We start from the raw sequence: 24,116 nt of genomic DNA on the forward strand, positions 1-24,116 counted from the left end.
AGGAAGTCTTTCAGAGGGGGAACATCAGGCTGAGACTGACTCACCTGCAGCTTCACACACTGCAGCAGGTTTCTGTGCAGCAGGCCTGACTTCTGACCTTCTATCAGGGCGAAAGGAGACGCTTTGTGTCATGATGTGACTGCAGCCAAATGTCAGACACCTTAAATTAAAATAAAATGTGACAGGGGTGTTATTTCAGGGGTGATAAAAGCCACAGAGTAAGGTACTTTTTCATACGTTCAGCATTACTAAACAGTCTCAAAACAGGAAATGCACGTCTGTAAATCTGAAAATAACATACTAGAAAAAACAAGTCTGCAGAATTCAGTTTTTTATCTGATGTAAACCTGCAAAATCTTTATAATGATGCAAACCAGCAACCCAAAACTCTAATGCATTCTATTATTATAGAGATCATATGACTGGAAGAACATAATCTGGCTCATCTCCAGATATAATAACATACCGACTGCTGGTGATGCTCCAGGTTTATTAAGCATATGATTACTTATCGCCCTCCGGCGGACACACTGTGGAACTGCAGCATATTAAATAGCATAAACAGTAAAGGTAGCGTCTGTGCAGCTGTGATAGAAGTTAAAACATTTCACTGTGAAATGAGCTGAAGTAACATTTATGAAATAACCACGATACTTATAATTAGACTGAAGCTAATTAAGATCAAACCAAACTGATTCACCGGGTTTAATCTCTGTTTGTTGGGCTCGGACCGTTTATGCTGTCGGTCCTTCTTGTTTCCTTGTCCGCCGCGCCCGGTGCGTCGCTCCTTCCGGTCCGCCCCCTTTTCTCCTTCCGCCACGGTGCCTGTTCTACTTTGTGGCCCACGTGCGGAATTAAATTGGTTTTTACCTAAAATCTTTCGGTAACGTTTGGACCAAATGGCTTTGTCTTTCGAGCAGATGAGGACGAACGTGGGGAAACTCCTGCGGGGAATCGATAGGTACGAACGATCCGTGTGACGGACTGTAACCAAGCTAACCATAGCTTAGCCTGTAGATGCTAATACATCAAGCTAACGTTTTGCTAGAGGCGGTAAGCCCATCCAGAAAGTATTTCTGCGTCATTATTCGTGTTTTTTTTTACAGTCAAAAGTGTGTAATTAGTATCAGTTTGTCAAAGGACACTAACAAAAACACGGAGATGCCATCATGTCAGATTTTCACAGCAGTTTAGCTAGATCTGCTCTTCAGTACCGTCATGTTTAATGTTATTATTTTTTAACAACTGAGACCCATGTGTTCATGAGACGTTCAGGCAGTGGCGTAGGAAGCATTAAAAATGTGGGGGGGGGGACACAAAAAGTACATCAGTATATTATGAAATATAATATAATAATATGAAGTAGTTGCGATTTCCTGCGGATTTTAACAGGTTGTTAGGCTATTTTAGCTACAGAAGTAAACACTTAATGACTATTTCAGAGACAGAGTCGACAAAAACTCATTGATTTTAAAACACGGTGACAAACAGAATCTAATTCCAAGTGAAACAACATTTTTGTCAACCACACTGTTGCTACTACACTAACAGATGATACAAAGCCTCCATATCTGAGGCCTTCTCTCATTTACAGAGACAAAACACTGGCACATCTCCCTCATGTCCACCTGATAGAGTTTTCCCGTCATCACTCACCTCAGCAATAGAACTTCCTCCACTGGCCCTACATGATGGCCCTGCCTCTGACTCACTCTCAGTACCAACCTCAAATATGGAGCAGAGAGAATGCATGTCTTTATTTTTACTTGCTTATTAAACTGCTCAGTTCACAACAAACCCTGTGGATGTGTTTGATGCACTGCCTTATCTGCTACATCAGTGTTTCCCTGTTCATATAATGCCCCACTGTGTCCTGACGGTCCATCACATGTATTTTATTCTTGCTGATAAGAATAGGAGCAGGTGGCTATGTGCACTGCCTAGGCGAGGCTGAAGCTAGCAGGCTAACAGGAGCTAACCTGGCCTTATTACAATATGGGTTAATGCTGAAAACAACTCTAACTCTCCGTGTCTTTGTTGGGAATCTCCTCATGTCCATTGTGTGTGGGGAGGGAGCAGAAAAGGCAACAACATGTCGTCAGACAAATAAAACCGTCTACTGTAACTGAAAGTAAACAGCAGCTTCCTCCCAACTTTTCTAAGTTGATTTAACATCAACCTAACGTCTCCTGGGGCCATGTGACAAAACAGTAAGGCTTTAGCATGAGCTGGACTTTGTGGGATGACACTGATGTTACCTCCTCCAGTTTCGACCAGCACCGACGGTTCTCTTTGCTGTGTTTTACGCTCGCCTGAAGAAAGCCACTGGCTTTGTTAGCTCTGTTACTATAGTAACGGTATTGCAGCGCTGTGGTTTTTTCGCGAGCAATCGATACAGCATTAGGTGGAGTTTCCTACTCAGTAAATGTGGGGGGTCCAAATGGGCCATTTTAAAATGTGGGGGGTCCCCCTCTGATTTAATGGCAGCTACGCCTATGCGTTCAGGTATTTAAAAACAAGATGTATAACAGACATTAACTAGTTATTACAGACAATAAAATGTGTGTGAGACACACACAGATGTTCACAGATGTTACCTATAGAAGATTCATGACTCCATGAGTGCACCTGCTGTCCGCCATGTCAGTGATTGTGGTGTTAATCAAGTAGTCATAACATGGGTTTTCACAAATATGTTGCTACAGAAGAGTAGTAACCAGTAATGATCTTGACTTTTCATACAGGTACAACCCAGAAAACCTTGCCACCTTGGAGCGCTACGTGGAGACACAAGCGAGAGAAAATGCCTACGACCTGGAGGCGAACCTGGCTGTCCTCAAACTGTAAGTTACACCAAACTACCTGTCACATTCCAGCAGGCACCTGAAGTCTGCTGACACAGAATTTGTGCGCGCTTTTTTAACACATTAAAAATGTTCCTCTGTAGGTACCAGTTTAACCCGGCATACTTCCAGACTAACGTGACGTCACAGATTCTGCTGAAGGCTCTGACCAACCTGCCACACACTGACTTCACTCTGTGCAAGTGCATGATCGACCAGACACACGTATCCTTTTGGTGCTGTTGCAGCTGGTTATCAGTGTCAGAACAGTCACTCCAGTTTCCAGTGTGTTGAACAGGGTGGAGATAGAGGAGGGTGACGGTGGAGAAGGTTGAAGGTGGAGGTGGAAGAGGGTGAAGGTGGTGGAGGAGGGTGACGGTGGAGGAGGGTAAAGGTGGAGGTGGAGAAGGGTGAAGGTGGAGGAGGTTGAGGGTGGAGGTAGAGGAGGGTGACGGTGGAGGAGGGTAAAGGTGGAGGTGGAGAAGGGTGAAGGTGGAGGAGGTTGAGGGTGGAGGTAGAGGAGGGTGACGGTGGAGGGGGGTGAAGGTGGAGGTGGAGGAGGGTGGAGGTAGGAGAGGGTGACGGTGGAGGTGGAGAAGGGAGGAGGTAGAGGAGGGTGGAGCTGGAGAAGGGTAAACGTGGAGGAGGGTGGAGGTAGAGGAGGGTGACGGTGGAGGTGGTTGAAGGGTGAAGGTGGAGGAGGGTTCTGTCTTGGGGTCGGGGTGCATTTCCTTGACTACAGTGTCGCAGCAAGAGGAGCGGCCCATCAGACAGATTCTGTACCTGGGAAACCTGCTGGAGACGTGCCACTTCCAGAGCTTCTGGGTATGACGCATGTACACACTGTCACACACACACGCACACACTGTCACACACACGTACACACTGTCACACACACTGTCACACACCCATTTTAAACAGCAGGGATCCTTCTCTGGAACACGAGTGTTTGTATGAAGTAGATAAGCATACAGTCAGAATAATAATACAGCTCTACACAAATAATACAGCATGTTTATACATTTACATATTTTGTACTGCTGCATTTTCAATAGATGTATACTCTTAAAGTGCAATGGAGTTATTACATAAATGGTACTTATATAGCGCTTTTCTACCACCGACCTTCGTGTTAGTGGACAACCCCTCTACCACCTGCTGAATGTGCAGCAGCCATGGATTCTTTGGTTAGAACTCAGGAAGGAGGAGGTGGTCTTATAGTCCTGAAAACTGGAAAAGTTATGATAAAGTTTTCCACTTCACATCCCTGCTCATCAGTCCTGACTTATTGCACCATCACCTTCCTCCATGCTCTGATTTTCCAAACTTACACACCACTTTTCTCTCTTCCTGGTCTTCCTGACAGACGAGTCTGGAGGAGAACAGAGAGCTCATCGACGGCATTACAGGTTTTGAGGACTCTGTTCGGAAGTGTGAGTATCGTCCTCTGAGTCAGCATGCTGGACACGGATCCTTACAGTAACTAAGAGCTGGTGGTTTTATTCAGCAATCTGTGGAACATAAGAGGATCCAGCCACACCCGGGCAGAAGAAGGTGCAGACTGTGTAAACATCTTATTTCATTTCCTCCTCAGTCATCTGCCACGTCGTGGGAATCACCTACCAGACCATTGAGCGCCGGTTACTGGCTGAGATGCTGGGAGACCCGCTGGGTAAGAACACTGTGTGACACATCTGTGGCAGAAGACATACAGGTCATGTTCCTTTAGGAGATTCTTCTGTGGATCCCCCTCCACCAGGGAAAAGATGGCTTTATTAAATGGAGCAGTGTTCTCACACACATGTAAAGTTTTGTAAATGAAGGATGCAGCTCCTGAACTCACACAACTAACAAGCCAACAACAACATAAGCTTCTAACCTGGATGACAGCTTCCCCTTTGGACGTGGGGGATTTAAAGCTCTACTTCAGAGCAATAGAAGACAGATAATAGGACTCATTGTGCCAAAACTAACTGAACCTGTCTGTGTGTGTGTGTGTGTGTGTGCAGACACGCAGGTGAAGGTCTGGATGAATAAGTACAGCTGGACTGAGAATGAGGAAGGACAGATCTTCATCTACAACCAGGAGGAGAGCATCAAGCCCAAGAACATCGTGGAGAAGATCGACTTTGAGAGTGAGTGACTGGCTTTGCATGCCTTCCTGTTAGTCTTCCCACCTGGGATGTGTTGTGCCAGTTAATGAGCAGACATCATTTGCATTTGGACTTAGACTGCGGTTTGCTATTCAAATGCATTTTGAATTTGCCTAATGTTAACTTCACCTCTAGATGCAATTTCCAAGATTAAACGAGCACTAGGTGGATGCTGCAGGAAGCATCAAAGGCAACACCTAGAAACTTAATGATGTCTCAGCTGTGTCGTTTGTTTCTATGTTGACTGGAAGTGAAGTCAAAGATCCGGTTTTTATTCTTTCCTTCTTCCTGTCTTTCTGCTCTCAGGTGTTTCCAGCATCATGGCGACATCCCAGTGATTCACACACAAACACACAGACACAGACACACACAGTCATGACAGATTCAACCAGGCCATTGTTTTCATAATCACTCTTTTTCTCAATAAAAATAATTTATCATTCACTGCCCGTGTTTGTGTCTTTGTTCTTCCCATTTACAGCAGATTCTGGAGTGAATACAGGATATGGATTATTAATAGGAAGCAGAGGTTAAAGGTCAAAGAGGCTTAATTGGCTCTGTAGCTAGTAAAGAGTGATTAATAGCATCCTTGTGATGATTATATGAATAATCCATTTGTTAATGTTTAGAAGTGTATTTCTTCAGGTTACCTTGCACAGTAACAAACACAGAAATGTCCAGTTTTAGCTGAGAGGGAAATAACCGACTCCTTTGTGGGTAAATTGAGGAGATGCCGCCATTTAGCTTAGCTTAGCTTAGCTTAGCTTAAACATCGGACACATCAGAGACATTAGCTAGCTAGCTTGCCGCACAATTTACAGGATATCTTCTTCAATCAGTTTATATTTCATAGCATTTATTTTGACGGGTTGTGTCTAAGGTGTTAAAAAAAATAAATTCAATGATAAACGTCAGTCATTTATTAAAAAGGGCAAAAATAATACGTTTCTTTCGTGGCGAACTGAGAACATGCCGATGTTTAGCAATAGTTAGCCGATTAGCCTAGCTTCAAGTAAACACCGGAAATTGGGAGAACCTAGCTTCCTTCATCCTCCTGCTAACAACTTTAGAAATATTCTATTTGTTCATGGCTCCGTTTTTCGTTGTAGTTGTTTTAATTCAAAAAACTAACTTTAGAAGCCATTTTAGCTCTGGGTGGTGGCGAGTTAAGCTAGCTGTGTTCAAATGTTGTGCAGGTTCTGCTCTTCAGGCTAAGGTACGTTTGCATCGAAAACTGCAACATGAAGCAAAATTAATTTATAAATTAAGTCTTTTTTATATTCAACAGTAAAAACATTTTTTTTAATCCATGACACTAAATCATTCAGAAGTTTATCACTAAAATTTCTTCACAAAACTTCTGTAAGCTGTTATCGCAACGACTGTTAGCTTAACACGGATAAGATAAAACACGCTTGGTGTTAAATGTCTACATTAAAACTGGTTTTCTTTTATTCACGGGTTATTACTGAACCCTGAGGTGAACCCACGCAGGACTGCCACACCTGTCCAGGTGTGTGTGTGGCGGCTGCGGGCGTGGCTTCTTCTTCTCTGCGGAGCTAAAAGCAGACAGACGGGTCGGAAGTGCAGAGACTGTCTCCGTGTCTCGCACATTAGTTTTTGTAACATGAAAAAGTCCGTGAGCGTCTCCTCTGAATGCTCCCTTCCTCCGCTGGAAGATGAGGTGGACTCGGTCTGCTCGGACGAGCTGCTCGGATCTCAGTCCCGCCGCTGGTTGGCGGACCTCTTGACCGGGGACATGCCAGCGGAGAGCGGGGACGTCAACACCCTGGGCCGGGACGGGCTGTTCGTGGACCACCACTTCCCCGTGGGAGAGCTGGAGATGCAGAGTGGGGTTAAGTGGAAACGCCCGAAGGTAAAGACAAAGTGAAACCACTCTGCAACATAATGCATGTATAACAGGCCTGGGAGTCCATTGACCGTGCTGCCTGTTGGTCCAGCTGCAGAACAGATTTGAAGTAATCATGCAGTATTTGATTTATTCTGGCTTTGCACACCTCGCTGGGTGATGCTGCACCTTGTGTTTACAGCTGTTTAACATGCTTCCTCCAGCTCAGCTCACATAAGTAACTTTTATGACATGCATGTGGATTAAAGTCAATGAATCTGTTAACGTACTTTAACCTTTTCTTGTTATTTCTGACACTTTAAATGGATAAATGTCTATTACATATACATAAACAGCTGAAAATCATGCTACTGCAGGACTATATCTTCTGTCTCATCTCTGAGTTCTTATAAAGACCATTAGGGGCTTTTTATGTCATGATAAACCAAAGTAAGCCGACAGGTGGGGAGTGAAACATTGATTTAGTATTTGGCCTCTGGGCAGTTATTTGTCCATACATGTAGGAGTGACAGTAATTACTGCTTTCACAGAACTCACGTGGAGATGAAACAAATAAACCTCTGGTCTGTGTGTAAACATACCAGTTGTTTGTGGGAATGCCATCACATGAACTTAGATGAGGGAAACGCTGTCAGCAAACATGTTGAACAAACAGTACACGGACAACTTCCTGGTCTGCAGCAACAGCACCGGGCGGGTCTGCTTTTATTCTTAGACAGATACTTTATTGATCCCTGAGGGGACGTTCAGGTCGGTGTTTCATTAGTTACACCTTCACCTGTTCACCTTACAGGGTGTTTGCTGTTTTCACTTGTAATGGATCAGGCCTCTGTTTACAGACTGATGAGGATTATGTGGATTTTAGGAGAAGACAACAGAGGTGATGTGGTCTTTAGTGTGAGACTATGATTTATTTGTTAGTTGCTTGTGTGATTGAGGAGGTGAACGCAGACTAAGATCAAAACAAAGACTACAACAGACAAACCACACACCCGTCCCTCCTGAAGCTGTGCAGCATTGTTGTGTGACTCCTTGTTATCTAGCCAGCCTGTGTCCATTGTATACACACTAGTCCTGTTGAACTTGAACTGTGGCGCTCACATATATATATAAGCAGACATTTCATACACGATGTGCCCCTTCAGAGTTCAAACTAGGAACTGTCTTTCTTCAGAAAGGGCTGAGTATCATAGACAGGAATGGGTGAGTTGTTCCTTAGAAGTGTGCCAACTTCATGCCATTTAATCTATTCGCTGCATCTCCTTTTGGCAATGTGCTGCTCAGACATGTACATTTTTTCTTTCTCCTCCTAATCATCAAACCTCTTTGTGTTCAGGAGCTCTGCCCCTCTCCTCAGTTCATTGTAAATGGAGCCAGTCGGCTGGACATCTGCCAGGGAAAACTCAGTGAGTACACAGCTCCTTCAGTCAACAACGCAGTGTTTTAGATATAAGACCTACACACCAATCTGAGTAAGTAAGTTGCAGAAAATTACACTTCTCATGCAGTTATACTACTGTGTCGACAGCATCGTCTGCCTGAAGAGACAGTCAGAGCTCACAGCTGTCTGTTCTGATTGACACATCTTAAAACTTTGAACGCCTGAACAGGGACTTGAACCCTGGACCCTCAGATTAAAAGTCTGATGCTCTACCGACTGAGCTATCCAGGCTCTGAGAGGATGATTCTTCCTACACGGAGACGTCCGCAGTTTATGGCACGTCAACCATTGTTTCCTCTTGTCACCAAGTTGTTGATGAAGATTCTCAGTCATCCAGGTCATCATACGTAGAGAAGGTTGAAGCAAGGCGTCTGGACTTGTAGAGTTTTCTTGAAGACGTTTCGCTGCTCATCCAAGCAGCTTCATCAGTTCTAACTGTTTGGTGGGGAAACATGGTTTATATGTGGTTACAGACCTGTGTGGGTGGGTCTGGGTAAAACTTAAAAAAAACTTAAAAAAACAATAGCACTAAATGTTTCCATACTTACCTGTGATGTTCTGGCTGACTGGGCCAGGTGTGTCTAACGACTGGCTAACGACTATGAAACTGCCGGAGGGGGACTGGTTGACAGCCCTTTGTTCTTACTGTGAGTATGTGTAAACTTCCTGGGAATGGATGGAATCACTGCATTGTATGTGGTAGAAAGATGATGTCTGAGGCCACCACCTCTGTTAAGGGAAGGTTTTTCCAGCTTAACATAGATGGCTTCCTTGACTCCTCTTTCATACCACCTTTCCTCTCTGTCTAAAATGTGAACGTTGTTGTCCTCAAAGGAGTGTCCTTTGTCTTTGAGGTGGAGGTGAACAGCTGAGTCTTGTCCTGAGGAGGCGGCTCTCCTGTGCTGAGCCATTCTTCTGTGGAGTGGTTGTTTAGTTTCTCCAATGTACAGATCAGAGCATTCCTCACTGCACTGGACTGCATATATCACATTGCTGTGTTTCTCCCTGGGAATCTTGTCCTTCAGGTGAACCAGTCTCTGTCTCAGTGTTGTCATCGGTTTGAAATGGACCGGGATGTCATGGTTGTTGAAGATCCTGCGGAGTTTCTCTGATACTCCTGACACATATGGAATGGAGATGTTCTTTCTCCGCCTGGTGTTGTCCTTCTTCTTGTTGTTGGGGGGTCTTGTTTTTGTGGCTTTGATGAGTGCCCACTTGGGGTAGCCACATGTTTGCAGGGCCTTCCTGATGTGGTGTTGCTCCTTCTTCTTCCCCTCTGAGCTGGTTGGTACAGTTTGTGCTCTGTGCTGCAAGGTCCTGATGACTCCCAGTTTGTGTTCCAGTGGGTGGTGTGAATCAAACAACAGGTACTGGTCCGTGTGTGTGGGTTTCCTGTACACTTCCACATTGAGGCTCCTGTCCTCCTCAATATGTACTGTGCAGTCCAAGAAGGCCAGATTGTTGTCCTTGGTGTCCTCGCGAGTGAACTTGATGTTGTTATCCACTGCGTTGATGTGTTCTGTGAACCGTTCCACTTCGTTGGTCTTGATTTTCGTTGGTCTTGTCACCAAGCAACAGCATTTTCAGCTGCAGATTAGCTGCACCAACACAACAGAGCTCCACACTCTCTGTGACAGATGTGTAGGTGCAACAATAAATGTACTGTTGTACACAGTCAGTGCCAAAGTCATGAAGATCACCTCCTCTTATAAAGGAAAAACTTTAAAAATGTAGAAAAAATGTACCATTTCAAATGTTGCATCTGCAGATCAGAACTGAGTATTTCACTTGGCTGTTTAATGAAGCTTATTAACTGTTAATCAAGACTTTGTGTCTTCTCTCTTCCTGATGACCTGACCTGGACTCTCCTTCCACCTCTCCAGATGACTGCTGGTTACTTTCGGCCATAGCGTCTCTGGCTGTGAATCGACCTCTGCTCAGGAAGGTTGTTCCTCTGGAGCAGAGCTTCCAGGATGGATACAACGGCAGCTTCGCCTTCAGGGTACATTTTAAAGTAGCTTAACAAGCTGCTGTCTGAACAGCTCAGACATGCAGATGTTACCTTTGATAAAACAACTCACAGACAAAATCATCTCTCTCACTGTGTAGTTCTGGCAGTACGGTGAGTGGGAGGAGGTGAGGATAGATGACTTCCTGCCCACTCAGAACAACGATCTGATCTACCTCAGATCCCCAGAAAAACAAGAGTTCTGGAGCTCACTGCTGGAGAAGGCTTACGCCAAGTGAGTGAGTCCTCTGCACATGTTGACAGACAGAATTACAAAAGACCAGATGTTCTGTCCTCAGACATTATAGTGGTTATCCATCACATTTATCAGCACGTCTCCTTTTCCTTCTCCTTCAGTTTGTATTTCATTAGAAGATGAAACACAAACTGAATGTTCCACAGACTTCTGTTGAATATTCTCCTGTTATTTCTCCATCTCTGATGATGTTCTTTTCCCTGCGTCATGTCTTCCAGGTTAAAAGGTGGCTACCGCGCTCTGGACATGGGCTTCCCTCATGAGGCCATGGTTGACATGACAGGCGGAGTAGCTGAGGTGTTGAATGTCGCCTCGATGCCCAGAGACTTGCCGGCCTTCCTCGGACACCTGCTGGCTAAAGGAGCACTCATCAACTGCGCCAACTGCCAGGTAGAGTGAGCAGGTTAACACTAGCATCAGAGGAAGATTAACTGACTCCTTACATCCAGTTTATGTGTCCTAGCTTGCTGAGAAGCAATTAAGCTGCACACTTGTATGCTGAGTCATGTAGTTTTGCCACTTTTTTCTCTGTCCTGTCTGTTTTTTCAGGGTCCTCTTGAGCAGAGGAATGAGCTGGGTATCATGTTCAGACATGCTTACTCTCTGACTGCGGTGGAAAAGGTAAAACAGTTCCTAACCATACACGTATACATACATACCGCTGTCCTCACCTGGTTCTTACTGTGGATTTTTGTCTTCTGCTGCCAGGTGAGGACGACTCGCGGCACTGAAGATTTGGTGCGAATCCTCAATCCCTGGGGCAACACAGAGTGGGAGGGGCCCTGGAGTGACTTAAAGGGGTCAGTACACAGTACCCCTGCTGCCTGCCTGCAATGTGCATGTGTTTTCCTGTGAAATGATAAGACAACTACATCCTAGACTGACCTGAAAAGCTTGTAAGTAAAGCTAAGGAAATACTCTAAGTAAATAAATTGCTCTGAAAACATCCTACTGACTTAACAATCAGTCTAGCAGAGCTTCTCACTCTCACTGGAGTTGCTCTTCGGGTTGTGCAGGACAGACTCCATTAAACAGCAGCGCTGGGCATTATCACTGCGGCTTTGCGGCTTACTGTGAACAAGCAAAGGCAGCATAAGAGAATCTCTGTGTCCTGGGATAGTCTCAGCTCAAAAGAACAGAAAAAAATACAAAACACAAACATAAAAGCAGGAAGAGTCATTCTGTGGTTTTATTCAAATATATCAAGAATAAAAAAGCCTTTGTGTCTCTGTGCAGACCAGAATGGAGCACGGTGAGCATGGAGGAGCAGAAAAGACTGGAAAGGGTCTGCCGGGAGGACGGGGAGTTCTGGTGAGTACCTGCTGTGATTATGCATACATACACAGCTGCTGTGACAGCCTGCACGAGGTGCTCTTTTAACCTGTGTGTGGTCATGATCTGTAAAACGTGATTGATCCCCTCTCCATCAGGATGTCGGTGTCAGACTTCCGGCAGCACTTCGAGGTGATGGAGGTGTGCCATCTGACTGAAATTGTCAACGAACAAGGATCCAGCGTGCTGCCATGGAGCTACATTATGCATCATGGGAACTGGGTACCCTCCATCTCAGCAGGAGGCTCTCCACACGGCGGTGAGATGAATTACGGATACAATGCAGTTCTCAAAATTATTGTTTGATGCATTTTATTACCTGTCTGTTAAGGGCTGTAACTGATGATCTTTAAGATTTGTTGCCTGCTCACAACAAGCTGAAACAAGCTGATTTGTTCAGTCTTATATAATTGTGTGTCTGTTTTCTGACAAAGTGGGTGTGGTCTGATTATAATTCTAGCTAATCTTCTCAGACTTACTGACCTAGTTATTGTGGAACAGAGACTTTAAACTACTACTGAGAAGATAAAGATGAATGTTCTTTTAAACAAACCATGATCCTTAGGGTTAGATGACACGATGTGTTCTACAAATGGTACGAATGAAACTGTGGTACTAAGAGTCTGTGTCTGTGTGTCTAGGTTGGTTCTGGCAGAACCCTCAGTTCTCCTTTGTCCTGTCAGAGGTGGACAGTGATCCGGGCAGCTCTCAGAGGACCTGCTCCTTTGTTTTGGCTCTGATGCAGAAACACCAGAGACGCAGAGGGATTAATCTGGCCATAGCCCTGCATGTGTACCCGGTACATACACACATCAACCCACACTCAGAGCCTGGATAGCTCAGTCGGTAGAGCATCAGACTTTTAATCTGAGGGTCCAGGGTTCAAGTCCCTGTTCAGGCGAGGAAACTTTTAAGAAGCTTTATCGAGAAGAAAGTTGTTGTAGCCATAGTAAAAACTATGGACAGAGCTTCTGTGACGTCACCCGTTTGTTTCTGAAGAGCCATTTTGAGGCTCGGTGGGAGTTGACGCAAGCGGCAACCTTCGGGGCTCAAAGTTGAAGCCCATGCGGAAGTGTCAAAACTTGTAATTCACGCTGCAACAGCTGGGGGTTGGCTCCAAAAGCGAGTAATTTCCCATAGACTCCCATGTTAAAATGGCCGATTTCACAGCAGAAAAGAACATGTTTACGGCCTGGTACAAAAAATCGCTGTGGTCTCAGATGATAGGTTCTCTTCTAGTGTCAATTGTAGGGGGGGTGAATTTTTTTACAACTCACTCGTTTCAATTGTATTCGGACTTAAAATTACGCCTAATTATGGGCGTTGCCGCTTGAGTGACAGACAGTTGACGTATCACAGCGTGAGTTTCCTGCTTCCACGATCACCCGCCCCCCTAAACCCCGCTCGTGCTCCCCCTCTTTGTCCATATTCGGAGTTTTAGTTGACGTGACGCTGCCAACGTGACGCTGCCAACATGGCGGCGGTCATCACGTCCCGGAACCTCCCACTGAGACTCAAAACGGCTCTTCAGAAACAAACGGGTGACGTCACGGAGGCTCTGTCCATAGTTTTTACTGTCAATGAGTTGACGGGACGTGATGACCGCCGCCATGTTGGCAGCGTCACGTCCGCCAAAACTCCAAATATGGACAAAGGGGGGGCGGGCGATCGTGGAAGCAGGAAACTCACGCTGTGATACGTCAACTGTCTGTCACTCAAGCGGCAACGCCCATAATTATGCGTAATTATAAGTCCGAATACAATTGAAACGAGTGAGTTGTAAAAAAATTCACCCCCGTACAATTGACACTAAAAGAGAACCTATCATCTGAGACCAGAGGGACATGGGAGTCTATGGGAAATTACTCGCTTTTGGAGCCAGCCCCCAGCAGTTGCGGCGTGAATTACAAGTTTTGACACTTCCGCATGGGCTTCAACTTTGAGCCCCGAAGGTTGCCGCTTGGTTGTAGCTGTAGCTGTGTCAGTCAGACACGCTGTGCTAATGCTAAAGTTTGGTCACAAGTGTCTACTCTCTCATTCCAGGCTCATCCTAAGAACACATACTTGTCATCTAAGGACCTCAGTGTGCTTCATCCCGTCCTCTACAGCCAGCAGTACTCCCCACGCCGTGAGGTTGTTCTTCGCGGCTCGCTCCCACCAGGTCGTTACGTCATCATCCCCTCCACCGCTGAGCCCAATCAGCAGGGAGCGTTCCTTCTTCGTGTGCTGACAGAGCACGGCAACGCCACCACGTGAGTCACAGAGCCGCCTGTTGACAGTGCTGTTTATGTAATAGAGCTAGGCCAGAAAAACCTATAAATTACCCAGCAAGCACCTCAACACTTTTAATGCTTACGATGCCACACAGTATTTACCTCCGGAGGAAAGAAAAAAGAAGTAACATTTTAACACAGCAGCATTAGGTCAGAGTGCCAGTATCTACACTTCAGTTTATACAGTGATGTTTACCTGTTAATTCAAATGTCCGACTTTTAGAATGAGAGGATTGTAAAGTGATTTTATGCTCTTTTCCAGTCCAGCTCAAAAACCATCACCACAAGACATCTCTGCCATCACAGAGGTAGGTGGTGTTCAGTTATGTGTTATCTACTGGGCATAGGGCTGAACGATCTGTCGTTTTAGAAAAAAAAAAAATTGCGATCTCAGACAACGCGATTTTGAGAGTGTGTGTGTGCGTGCAGTGGGAAGGCCGTGTGTGCATCAGATGCAGACAGAGGCAACAGCTAATGACGTCACCAAAACAATAACGCAGGCATTTGATGAAGAGGCTCCATATGAGGACTCTAGTAAACGGTGGACAGAGCTGACAGCAGCAGCTCCGTTTGTCCTTAGACATGATTCCCATGAAAGTTTGATCATTTGTTCTAAATTACATTGAACTTTAGGAGTTGCTTAAGTCTCAATACTGTATTTATTGTTTAACCTTAGGAGGCACACTTCAGTCTGTTTAAATGACTGTTGTGATCGGGATTTTATCATTAAAGAATCGTGATATAAAATTCGTTATTCGAAAAAAAAATTCGATATAAAAAAATCGTGGATGAAATCGAAATCACAATATTTGCCAGAAAAATCACAATTCAATTTATTCTTAAAATCGTTCAGCCCTAACTGACAACATGTGGGAAGAGCACTGTTTTCTGTGTTGTTATTGGTGTGAGTTAGGGAGCTGCGTTCTTTGTTTAAAGTGTGTGAATGTTGAAATAAAGAGTGTTCTCTCGAAGAACCATTATTAAACTAACAGGTGGTCAGAACAAAACGAATGCTATTCATTGAGTGGACTGGAGTCCAGGAAGATCTGCAACGACTGTAGATGTGTTTGATTACAGCAGCTCTCCTAAGATGACACCAGGCATGATTTATAGTCTATAATCATGTGATCTACCTGCAAACTTAAAGTCCGCCTGAACAGGGACTTGAACCCTGGACCCTCAGATTAAAAGTCTGATGCTCTACCGACTGAGCTATCCAGGCTCTGAGAGGTTTGTCTTGATTCACCTTTGATGCAGGACTCGGCTGGATTGTTGTTCAGGTACAGGCCCTCTGAGCGCCACTAAAACCTGTAGATGGACTAACATGACACCCTTACTTAAGATAGCTTTAATGGTGTGGACTGCCGAACAAATAGAACCCAAATAAAAAAGAGAAAGACACAAACATACATTTTAAACATTTTAAAATCTGACTCTGTTTCCTTCCTGCAGCCTTCATTTCCTCACCAGGCTGCTCTGCCTTCACTGAAATCTATCAGAGATCTGTTCATGAAGCACTGCAGCAAAGTAAGGTTCACTTCAACCCTGTCTGTGGTGGTGGTCTGAGCGTGGTGCTGCATGATTTGTGTAACACTGGCCTTCTGTCTCGTGTCATAATTGTTTCTTCTCTGTCACCGGAAGGGATCTTGCAAACCAGTGCATCTCCACCGCCTTCTGACGGAGGCCATTCAAGGAGGAGGTCAGTCAGTCAGTCCGCTTTCATGAGTGGATTAATACGCTGCTTGAGTTTTACTGTAAGATGTTGCACCTTTATTTACAGGACAGCAGAACAATGAGCAATAAGTTTGTAGTTTGTAGGTTTATAAATTGCAGTGGAGCAGGAGATGGTGACAGATAGCACAGTGCTTCAGAGGAAGTAGTGTTGCTGTGGCAGGAAAGCAGGTGTTGTGGACCTTTCCTAAAAACAAAACAGACACAATAGCAGCACTGCATCCTTTCTGTGCTTCATCAGTGTAACACCGTGACACTGACTGCTGAGCTGACACCTCCCTGTCATCATCATCATACACAGCCTGTATCAGAAACGCAGGCCACACACAGGAAGGTTGTATAAAACAACTTCATGTCCACTCTCTGTCTTCTCAGTGCTGGCCGGCAGTGAGAAGAGCCTGGCTCTGGAGCACTGCAAGAGTTTGGTGGTCCTCATGGATGTATCCTTCAAAGTAAAAGCACGATGCTCTAAGTCAGGGATGTCAAAGTCAAATACACAGAGGGCCAAAAAAAACATATTGGCTATATATATTGGCTATTGGTGTCCATATTCTTGTCTTTGTCTGTGTGTTTCATGGTGCCTTCTTAAATTGTATTCTTTCATTGCAGCCAAACTTTCTCCACACAGAAGACACACAGGTTTGCCGTTTACCTCAGTGAACATGTACTCTGCCTCCCACCGAGCTTGAAACCCCCTGTTCACCTTCTGTTTAGCCATGTTTTGGGGAGGAGGTACTTTGACATATGTGCTCTAAGTGGATGTGCAGATGTTCCGTTTGTATATGACAATGAGATTATGCATAGAGTATGCATAGACTTGACTTGGCAGCTTCTTTAAAAGAAAGAAGGCTGGAGGCTCTCTTTAGTTTATCTCCAAGAACTCTTTAACTTCGCCTGAACAGGGACTTGAACCCTGGACCCTCAGATTAAAAGTCTGATGCTCTACCGACTGAGCTATCCAGGCTCCTTGTGGTGTTGTTCACAGGTCAAATCCGCTGAGTAAAATCATTTTAACGGTTTCAAAGTTTGGAAAAAGACTGACTAGTGGGCACAGTGGTTGTCGCCTCACCGCCCGAGGCTGTGTGGATTGTAGGAGCTGTCTGTGTCCCATGAGGACTTCCTGTTTGATTTCTTTGACCTCAGTGTTCTTTAAAGAGCCAAGGCGTCGCTCAGCTGAACTGGGCCGACTTTCAGAGTCTGTGGGACAAGATCAAGAGGTGGACGGTGAGATGATCAACAGAAATAACGACACCACATCTCTCCATCCATTATCTGAACCCGCTTTGTCCTGCTGTGCAGGGTCACAGGGATCACGGCAGCAAAGTGGACATGATGTTTATGTTTCCCTCTCCCTTCAGGATATCTTCCTGGTGTTTGACAAGAACAAAACTCAGCGCCTGGAGTATCAGGAGGTCAGCCCCGCTCTGAAGGCAGCAGGTACAGTTCAGCTCATTAAACATGAGTAAAGGTTCATGCTTTAGTACTCAGGTCTCCCAGCAGGGGGAGCCAAAACACCACCGCTTCCTCTTTGCCCTCCAACAACTGACAGGAGAAGATGTCACAGCTGTCTCCTCACCTGAGCTTGTCTGTCCTTCTGTGTGTGCTCCAGGCATCGTGGTGGATGATCTGGTGATGCAGCTGGTGGGACTGAGGTATACTGAGCCCGACATGACCATCAGCTACCCCGGCTTCCTGTACCTGCTGATGAAGCTGGAGAGCATGATCCGTAAGAGAGCGCGCTGGGAAATGATTAGAAATGCAGAGCTGAACACTGCAAATCATCCAGAATAATTCAAACCAACGTGGCCTCAGCAAAGAGCCGTAGCATGAGGAGACAGAAAAGACATGAGAAAAAGATGGGAGGAGATACAGGAGGAGGAGAAAAGTGGAGCAGAGAGATGTTTTCATGTTGGTTGAGGGAAAAACTCATTTTATTCACTTTTTCAGATAAATTTCATGCATACGACATGGTGGGAGCGGGAACCATAACCATCAGCTACAGACAGGTAAGAACAGCCTCCTGTTTGCAAATTGTCAGAACTTCAGGGGAGTTTCAACTCATTAGTAACAAACTCTAAGATCCCAAGTGAAACATACAAAAAAAACACGTCCAGATGTTTACTGTCATTGTTCGGAATGTTATGAAGAAGCTGCTGTTAAGGAGGCTCTGGAAAATCATGAAGACCTAGAAGGCTTTCAAATAAAAGTTCACATCCTCTGGACAGAAAGGAAAGATATGAACTCACATATGACTGCAGAGGAGCTGCAGGAAGGGAGAGAGGATGCACTGCTCCTGCTTCATCAGTCAGATCAATATCTGAAGCAAACAAAGCTCCATCTGAAGGGTCCTTCTTTGGAAGGTCACTTTCCTCTGTCCATCATCTTCAGATGTTAGGATGATTTTAAAAATAAAACTTGTTGCTGTTGAACATGGATGTGTTCTGCTTTACAATATGGGTTCCACTAAAGATCAACCAAAGTCAGTCAAGTGAAACTGAAAAGATACTGACCTCCTCAGCAGGACAGTCATCCACAGCAGACCTCAAAGTCCATGAGCCATAAATGACTTCATGTAATATAACTAAATATATCCTGCTGGAGGAGTGACCTATCGTAAAGCTCTTAAATGAAGGAGGATGTTTGAGACGGCTCACACAGAGGTGATGTTCTGTTGCGCTTGTCTAAGGTGTATAACTGGTGTTTTCTGCTTTCTGATTGGTTCCAGTGGCTCCACATGACCATGTACAACTGACCTGACGCTGTCCGCTCAGACTCAGATGCGCCCAGCCTGCATCATTCTTCTTTTTTCTTGTCAACATTTTAATGTTTTGCCAAATATTTTTGTAGACGTACATGTGCAGCATCAACAGAAACAGCTGACGATTGATTGGTCTGATGGGAAAAGTAACTAAATAGTACATTTTTTAAAAAAAATTCATGTGTCTGACTAAATAACAAAGCGTCAATGTGATTTTTCATTTCATCATCCTCCATTGTTGGAGTCTGTGATTGCAAAAGTTGTGTAAAGTGGATTTAAATGTCTGAATTCTGCTTTACTTTGTCGCACCACGATGTATGAATAAACAATATATACATATGGAAACAGTGTAGAGTTGTTCTTCAGCGGTTTGGTGTGTTTTTTTAGTGAACAGGAAGTGTAAATATAAAACACTGAAGGCCGTTTGTGCATCATTTGTTTGTGCTGAGTCCCTCAGAAACTCAACGATCCGTCCTCTTCCTCCTCAAACCGACGTCACAAACACACAACCCCTGACTGAGGCTTCATGTCCCTCGCTCAGCCTCTCCACCCTGCATACATACTGTTACAGATCCTGAGCCTCACCACAGGGGATGGTCTCAGAAATGACCCTCTGTCCTCTGCTCATGTCTGGTATGTGTAAATATCCGACTTCCAGCATCATTCTTTATGGTGACAAGCACATACCAGAGGCTGATGTTCAGCTTCCTGCTGCTCTGCTGTTGGATCAAAGACACATTCAGGACATCATGTAATGGTTATACATCAGCACACACACACACACACACTGCCACCTCTCAATGGGCTTCTATTGTTCCTAATTTGCATGTAAATAAAACCATATTTTAAACCTATTACAAACTGCAGGCTTGTTGGCTTTAATGTCCTCCTCTGATCATATACTGTTGCTCTAAAGTGTCAAACATGTATTTAAATAAAGGAGAGACCATGTATTGTTGGTGAGATTCTACTTCCCGATCAGGGATAAAACAGCTGCCTCAGTATTGATCCACTTCCTCCCTTGTCCCACGAAAGGCTGAGAAGAGGTGCACATAGATTCAGCAGAGGGAAATGATGAGGTTATGGATAAAAACAGTAACTTTTTAAGATGATTTGTAATGGCTTGTAATTGGCTTCCAGCTTCTGCTTGTGCGTTAGCGGTGTATTTAATCGCCACACAGCCCTGTAAGGTGCTCCTCTAGCTGTTGATGTAGTGAACAAAAGTGAGTACTGTGTGTTGCAGCAAAAAGTGAAGCAAAAAAGTGCCCACATTGTCTCACCTGTTCCCATTTCCACCGCACAGGTGACATAAAAACAATAGAGGAGAACAAAGTTTAGAATGTATTCCTCTTTTATGATCAGTGGCATCTCAATAAACATGAGTGTATGTGCAGTTCCTGTCATATGTGAGACCTTAATTAGCTTTAATTACAACTCTGTGACCAATCACAGAGCTGCGCTGTATGACGGCATCAGAGCTGGTCCTGCTGCAGCCTCCATGCTGCAGTGACACTGATCGTCCAGGACGGTCTGAGTGTGACCTACTTCTGAAGGTGGCTCCCGCAGGCCCGGCGGCCTGGAAGATGTAACAGATGATACTGTGGCTCCATTTTTTAACGATGGCAGTCATCGGGTCAGTGCTCCTTAAGGGGATCATGACCTCTGCGTGCTCACACGTGAATCAGCTGGTTAGGACTGCTTCAGTATATCAGGAGGAGAGGGAGCACAGAGTGTGACTTCACCTCCAACCACACTTACCTTAAATCCACTTTACATCACTTTGAAAGGACCTCATAAAACATGGGCCTTCCTTCAAAATAAAATGACTTGTGTGGTTTTAATTTGAAAGGTCATGACTGAGTGTTTCCTGTCCTGTAACTGACTCTGTCAGTGTATATAATTCATGGCTGTGTAGTTTTCTTTCCTTCAGCTGAACACAGACAGTGCTTTATTTGTTGTCTTTGAGTTTTCTGTCGTTCATCATTTAGATATTTTAGACGTATAAAGCCTCATTGTTTTAGTGCAGCATGAATATTCATGATGTGTCCATCAGGTGTGTCAGATTAACGCAGATGTTACCCGGAAACAGGCAGTAAGGCCTTCAAAATAAAATACCCTAGCTACAAAGAGGTAAAAGGGGGGAATTTTATGGAATAATAATAATAAAAGGGAAATATGAAAAGTGTTTTTTGAAAGACAAGCGTGTGGAATTTGAAGTTAAGCTGGATGAACAATGGAAGTTTTATTGTGAGTAGGAACATTTTTATGTTTGAATATTTTTCCTATTGTGAATATTAAAGTTTAACATTTATTACATTTGTTTTAAAAAATCCACCTTTATGGTTAAAACAACATAAAGTAAAGTAGATAAAAGATAGTTCGTGTCTGCAGCGGGTGTTTTATTGTGAAAGGCCGCACCGGAAGCGCCGGCCCGGTGCGCGGCGCTTGTCGGGGTCGGCGCAGCCTGTAGGAGCGGCCGGTTCCTCCCAGCAGCCGCACCGCTCACAGGGAAAGCTTTTCTTCTCACAGCAGCAGCGCACACCGGATATTCATCACGCTAAAAACGCCTCTCACGGCTGGAAGCGGCGACAGAAGACGGACTCTTCCCTGGCTCGTGGATCCCTCCCCGTCCCGCCTCTCTCTTTTGGACCGTCTTTGCCTTTTCCCCCGTTTTTATTTTTTATTTTGAACATTTTCCTTTGACAGTTTCTCTGTGGCGCACTCAGGTTCCTTCTGCTGACATGGTAGATTATCACGCTGCCAATAACCAGCCGTCGGCCGGCGGGGTGCAGACCTACATGGAGCAGGAGAATGACTGGGACCGGGACCTGCTGCTGGACCCGGCCTGGGAGAAACAGCAGAGGAAGGTAAGGGTTCAGAGAGCGAGGGCCCAGCTGGGCCGAGCGGAGCCGGACGGAGAGGAGAGGAGGTGGAGGAGGTGGAGGAGGTGGAGGAGGCGGCGGGCAGGAAGAAAATGGCAGTGGAGGGACGGGGATGGGGAGTGGAGACCGAACATGGGCCTCGGCTCCGCTCCCCTTCATTCCAGCCACCTCCTCCTCTGAGCTCCTCAATGTCAGCCCGCTCCCCCCGCTGGATGTAAAGTCTGTTCGCAGCTCTCTTTGAATTCTGTCCCTCACGGTGGAGCAGAAAGTGTGATGGTGCAGCTCCGACATGAGGCGGAGGTTTCTGGAGGGTTTCTGGAGGGTCTCAGGGCGGTATCTGGGGCTGGTTTGTCCCACTTGTGTGGCTGCTTGGAGGCCGATGTCTTGAGGTCTGACCGATACTGAAGGCCGATGTGCAGATAACTCGTCACCATAGTAAACCTGAAGCTTCCTCCTCCAGTGAAACTCGGGGTTAAATTCCTGTCGTGCTTGCTGTGATCGATCCCCACACATTTGATGAGGATCCTTCATCATCACGTGACTGCTGTATTGGACGGGTCAGGTGGAGTTATTTCCAGATGCTGTAACAGTAGCTCTGTGAACTGAACGCCCACTTGCTGCCAGCCACAATAACATCCAGCAGAATAAACAGTCCTCACATGAAGCCGCCTCAGCGCCACATGTGCATCTGGTTCTGCATTCTTCGGGCCTGGTACCACATCAGTGAGGGCTGCTGATCAGGATTTTAATTTGCATCCTCTCCTCTCTGATACAGTGTGTGTGTATGCAGGCAGCCGTGAAATGCATGCTGGGAGCGTTTGCATAAATCTCTGCTGCTTTATTCAAATGACCTGCATCCATCATCAGTCGCAAAAATGTCAGCTGTCAGCGCTGGTTCTGTGATTTAAAGTTTCCACACTAGCCGCCATGTTGAATCTATCAATAGTGGACGTGACGGGAAGTGTTGTTGGAGGGTGTGACCAATGGGATTTCATTGTTGGCCTGTCATTCATGTTATCTACAAACACATAAGAATGTTGAGGATACAGATGCAGAGGTTTCGGGTATTATGAACTGATATTGATCGGATATCATTTCCTTCGCACATATCGCACGCAGCTGTTGGGAAAAACACACAAACATGTTGCTTTGTGTGTTTGTTGTGAGGCGCTGCAAACATAGAATAAGTAGATCGGCCTCATTGTCCGTTACCTGTGCTAGCTTGTTTATCAATCAATATCGGATTCCTAGTGCTCAATAAAAGAATACAGCAGAGGCCTGGAGGTCTCGCTGCTCCTCTCACCTAACTAGTGGTGTCGCCATCTTGGCACAACCTAACTCCTGGTTAATCCAAATACGGGGCAAAGCGCCTGTAAGAGTTACTGTTGGACTTTTTAACATGGAGGTCTCTAAGGGATGGACTCACTTTTGCAGCCATCAAGTGGACGCTAGAGGAACTGTACATTTTGGAACTTCCTCATTTTTTCCTTTAGACCTGGTGTGGCTTGCAGTGTGATGTTTAATAGCTAACCTTTGACTGCTAAAAAGTTTTTTTTTAAACGCAAAATATATGGTGATGATGATACAGAGACACTAAACCTCTCCCACACGAGATTTTTGCCCTCATTAGGGCGTGTCGGACTAATGGGACAACAGTGTGGAAGGATTCTGTGTCTTATTCAGGCGGATGACTGACATACTTTTCGGTTGTGTGACAGCATGCCGAGCATTGTGACTCGTGCATTTTTATTCGGCCACTCAGCATTCCTGCAGCTGATCCTCATCACACCTGGTGGGTCCGGTCCCGCCCCGCCTTTGTGGTAAAGATTGCGCGGGTCAAAGTTTCTCCCAGAGAAACCTCCCAATCATTAACAGAGAGCGAGAGGCCTGTACAAACCTCATCAGAGGGGAACAGAGCAGGCCGGGGACATGTCCCTGTGTCAGAGCCCAGGACGGGTGTGGGAGTGGGGGGATGGGGGGTCACATTCCTGCGGTGTATCTACGCTGATTGTGCCAGTTATTACGCAAAAGTGCCAGCATATGGAGTGAGAAGTGGATGTAATGAGTGTGGGAATGGGTTTGTCTTTATGGTGTTTGAGTCCAAAAGGTCAAAAACAGGAGCCAGTTTCAGTCACGCTGACTCCTGCACATTGACCGGGTTGAGTAACACAAGAGGGAAAAGACAGCAGTGGACTGAATAAATGCTTCAAAACACATTTGGCAGGCTTCCTTCTTTTCCTCTGTACAGGAATAACTTGTTTTCTTGGGAGTCTCTTGACTCGTGATATTCTTCTGGCTCAGTTTTGTCCTTCAGTCTGTTTCCAGCTGTCCATTTTTGTAGATTTCTCAACACCCCGGAGAATCTGGCCCTAGCCCAGCACAGCCAAGTCCAGTTAATTGCAGTTTGTCACAGGCGAAGCTCCTCGCCCGACAAACATGTTATTAAGTTGCTGCTCACCGCCACACGTTGAAACATGTCCGTGGACGCAGTGACGGCGGCGCCGCCGGCAGATTTTATTGTAACTCTTGGCACATGCAGATCCAGCTCCTCAGCGACAGTTAGGCTGCG

The 24,116-nt window shown here is 45.4% G+C and overlaps 3 protein-coding genes and 4 non-coding genes across 9 annotated transcripts in view; 4 read left to right on the forward strand and 3 right to left on the reverse strand.

The window, feature by feature from the left end:
- Nucleotides 1-774: 774 nt before the first annotated feature.
- eif3k (eukaryotic translation initiation factor 3, subunit K) lies at nucleotides 775-5,440 on the forward strand. 2 transcript variants are annotated; one of them, XM_028418770.1, is made up of 8 exons: nucleotides 775-961; nucleotides 2,745-2,843; nucleotides 2,948-3,068; nucleotides 3,591-3,668; nucleotides 4,210-4,276; nucleotides 4,438-4,515; nucleotides 4,853-4,978; nucleotides 5,303-5,440. In XM_028418770.1, exons 1-8 carry the CDS (start codon nucleotides 900-902, stop codon nucleotides 5,332-5,334), a joined length of 663 nt encoding a protein of 220 aa, XP_028274571.1. In that variant the 5' UTR covers nucleotides 775-899; the 3' UTR covers nucleotides 5,335-5,440. The 2 variants fall into 2 exon arrangements, with proteins under 2 accessions (XP_028274571.1, XP_028274572.1); XM_028418771.1 differs by having other exon boundaries at nucleotides 3,594-3,668.
- Nucleotides 5,441-6,548: 1,108 nt separating this feature from the next.
- On the forward strand, nucleotides 6,549-19,010 carry LOC114444309 (calpain-9). Its single transcript, XM_028418769.1, has 20 exons — nucleotides 6,549-6,872; nucleotides 8,203-8,272; nucleotides 10,191-10,309; nucleotides 10,417-10,550; nucleotides 10,790-10,961; nucleotides 11,121-11,192; nucleotides 11,280-11,371; nucleotides 11,808-11,882; nucleotides 12,002-12,162; nucleotides 12,545-12,702; nucleotides 13,947-14,155; nucleotides 14,439-14,484; nucleotides 15,629-15,703; nucleotides 15,818-15,875; nucleotides 16,283-16,347; nucleotides 17,063-17,131; nucleotides 17,266-17,344; nucleotides 17,517-17,633; nucleotides 17,855-17,913; nucleotides 18,633-19,010. Exons 1-20 carry the CDS (start codon nucleotides 6,624-6,626, stop codon nucleotides 18,657-18,659), a joined length of 2,106 nt encoding a protein of 701 aa, XP_028274570.1. The 5' UTR covers nucleotides 6,549-6,623; the 3' UTR covers nucleotides 18,660-19,010.
- Nucleotides 8,466-8,538, reverse strand: trnak-uuu (transfer RNA lysine (anticodon UUU)). The gene has a single exon. It is a non-coding gene; the product is annotated as a tRNA-Lys (tRNA).
- Nucleotides 12,732-12,804, forward strand: trnak-uuu (transfer RNA lysine (anticodon UUU)). Its single transcript has one exon. It is a non-coding gene; the product is annotated as a tRNA-Lys (tRNA).
- trnak-uuu (transfer RNA lysine (anticodon UUU)) lies at nucleotides 15,326-15,398 on the reverse strand. Its single transcript has one exon. It is a non-coding gene; the product is annotated as a tRNA-Lys (tRNA).
- Nucleotides 16,799-16,871, reverse strand: trnak-uuu (transfer RNA lysine (anticodon UUU)). Its single transcript has one exon. It is a non-coding gene; the product is annotated as a tRNA-Lys (tRNA).
- A 2,160-nt stretch (nucleotides 19,011-21,170) lies between the features above and the next one.
- Nucleotides 21,171-24,116, forward strand: part of actn4 (actinin, alpha 4) — a 38,842-nt gene continuing 35,896 nt past the window's right edge. The window contains exon 1 of one of the 2 annotated variants that reach the window (XM_028418722.1): nucleotides 21,171-21,532. In XM_028418722.1, coding sequence (XP_028274523.1) covers nucleotides 21,407-21,532 — 126 coding nt within the window. In that variant the 5' untranslated portion in view covers nucleotides 21,171-21,406. The remainder of the gene's footprint in view (nucleotides 21,533-24,116) is intronic. The other variant, XM_028418721.1, reaches the window with a different exon arrangement.

The sequence above is a fragment of the Parambassis ranga genome, chromosome 13, assembly GCF_900634625.1.
Source record: "Parambassis ranga chromosome 13, fParRan2.1, whole genome shotgun sequence".
NCBI lineage: Eukaryota > Metazoa > Chordata > Actinopteri > Ambassidae > Parambassis > Parambassis ranga.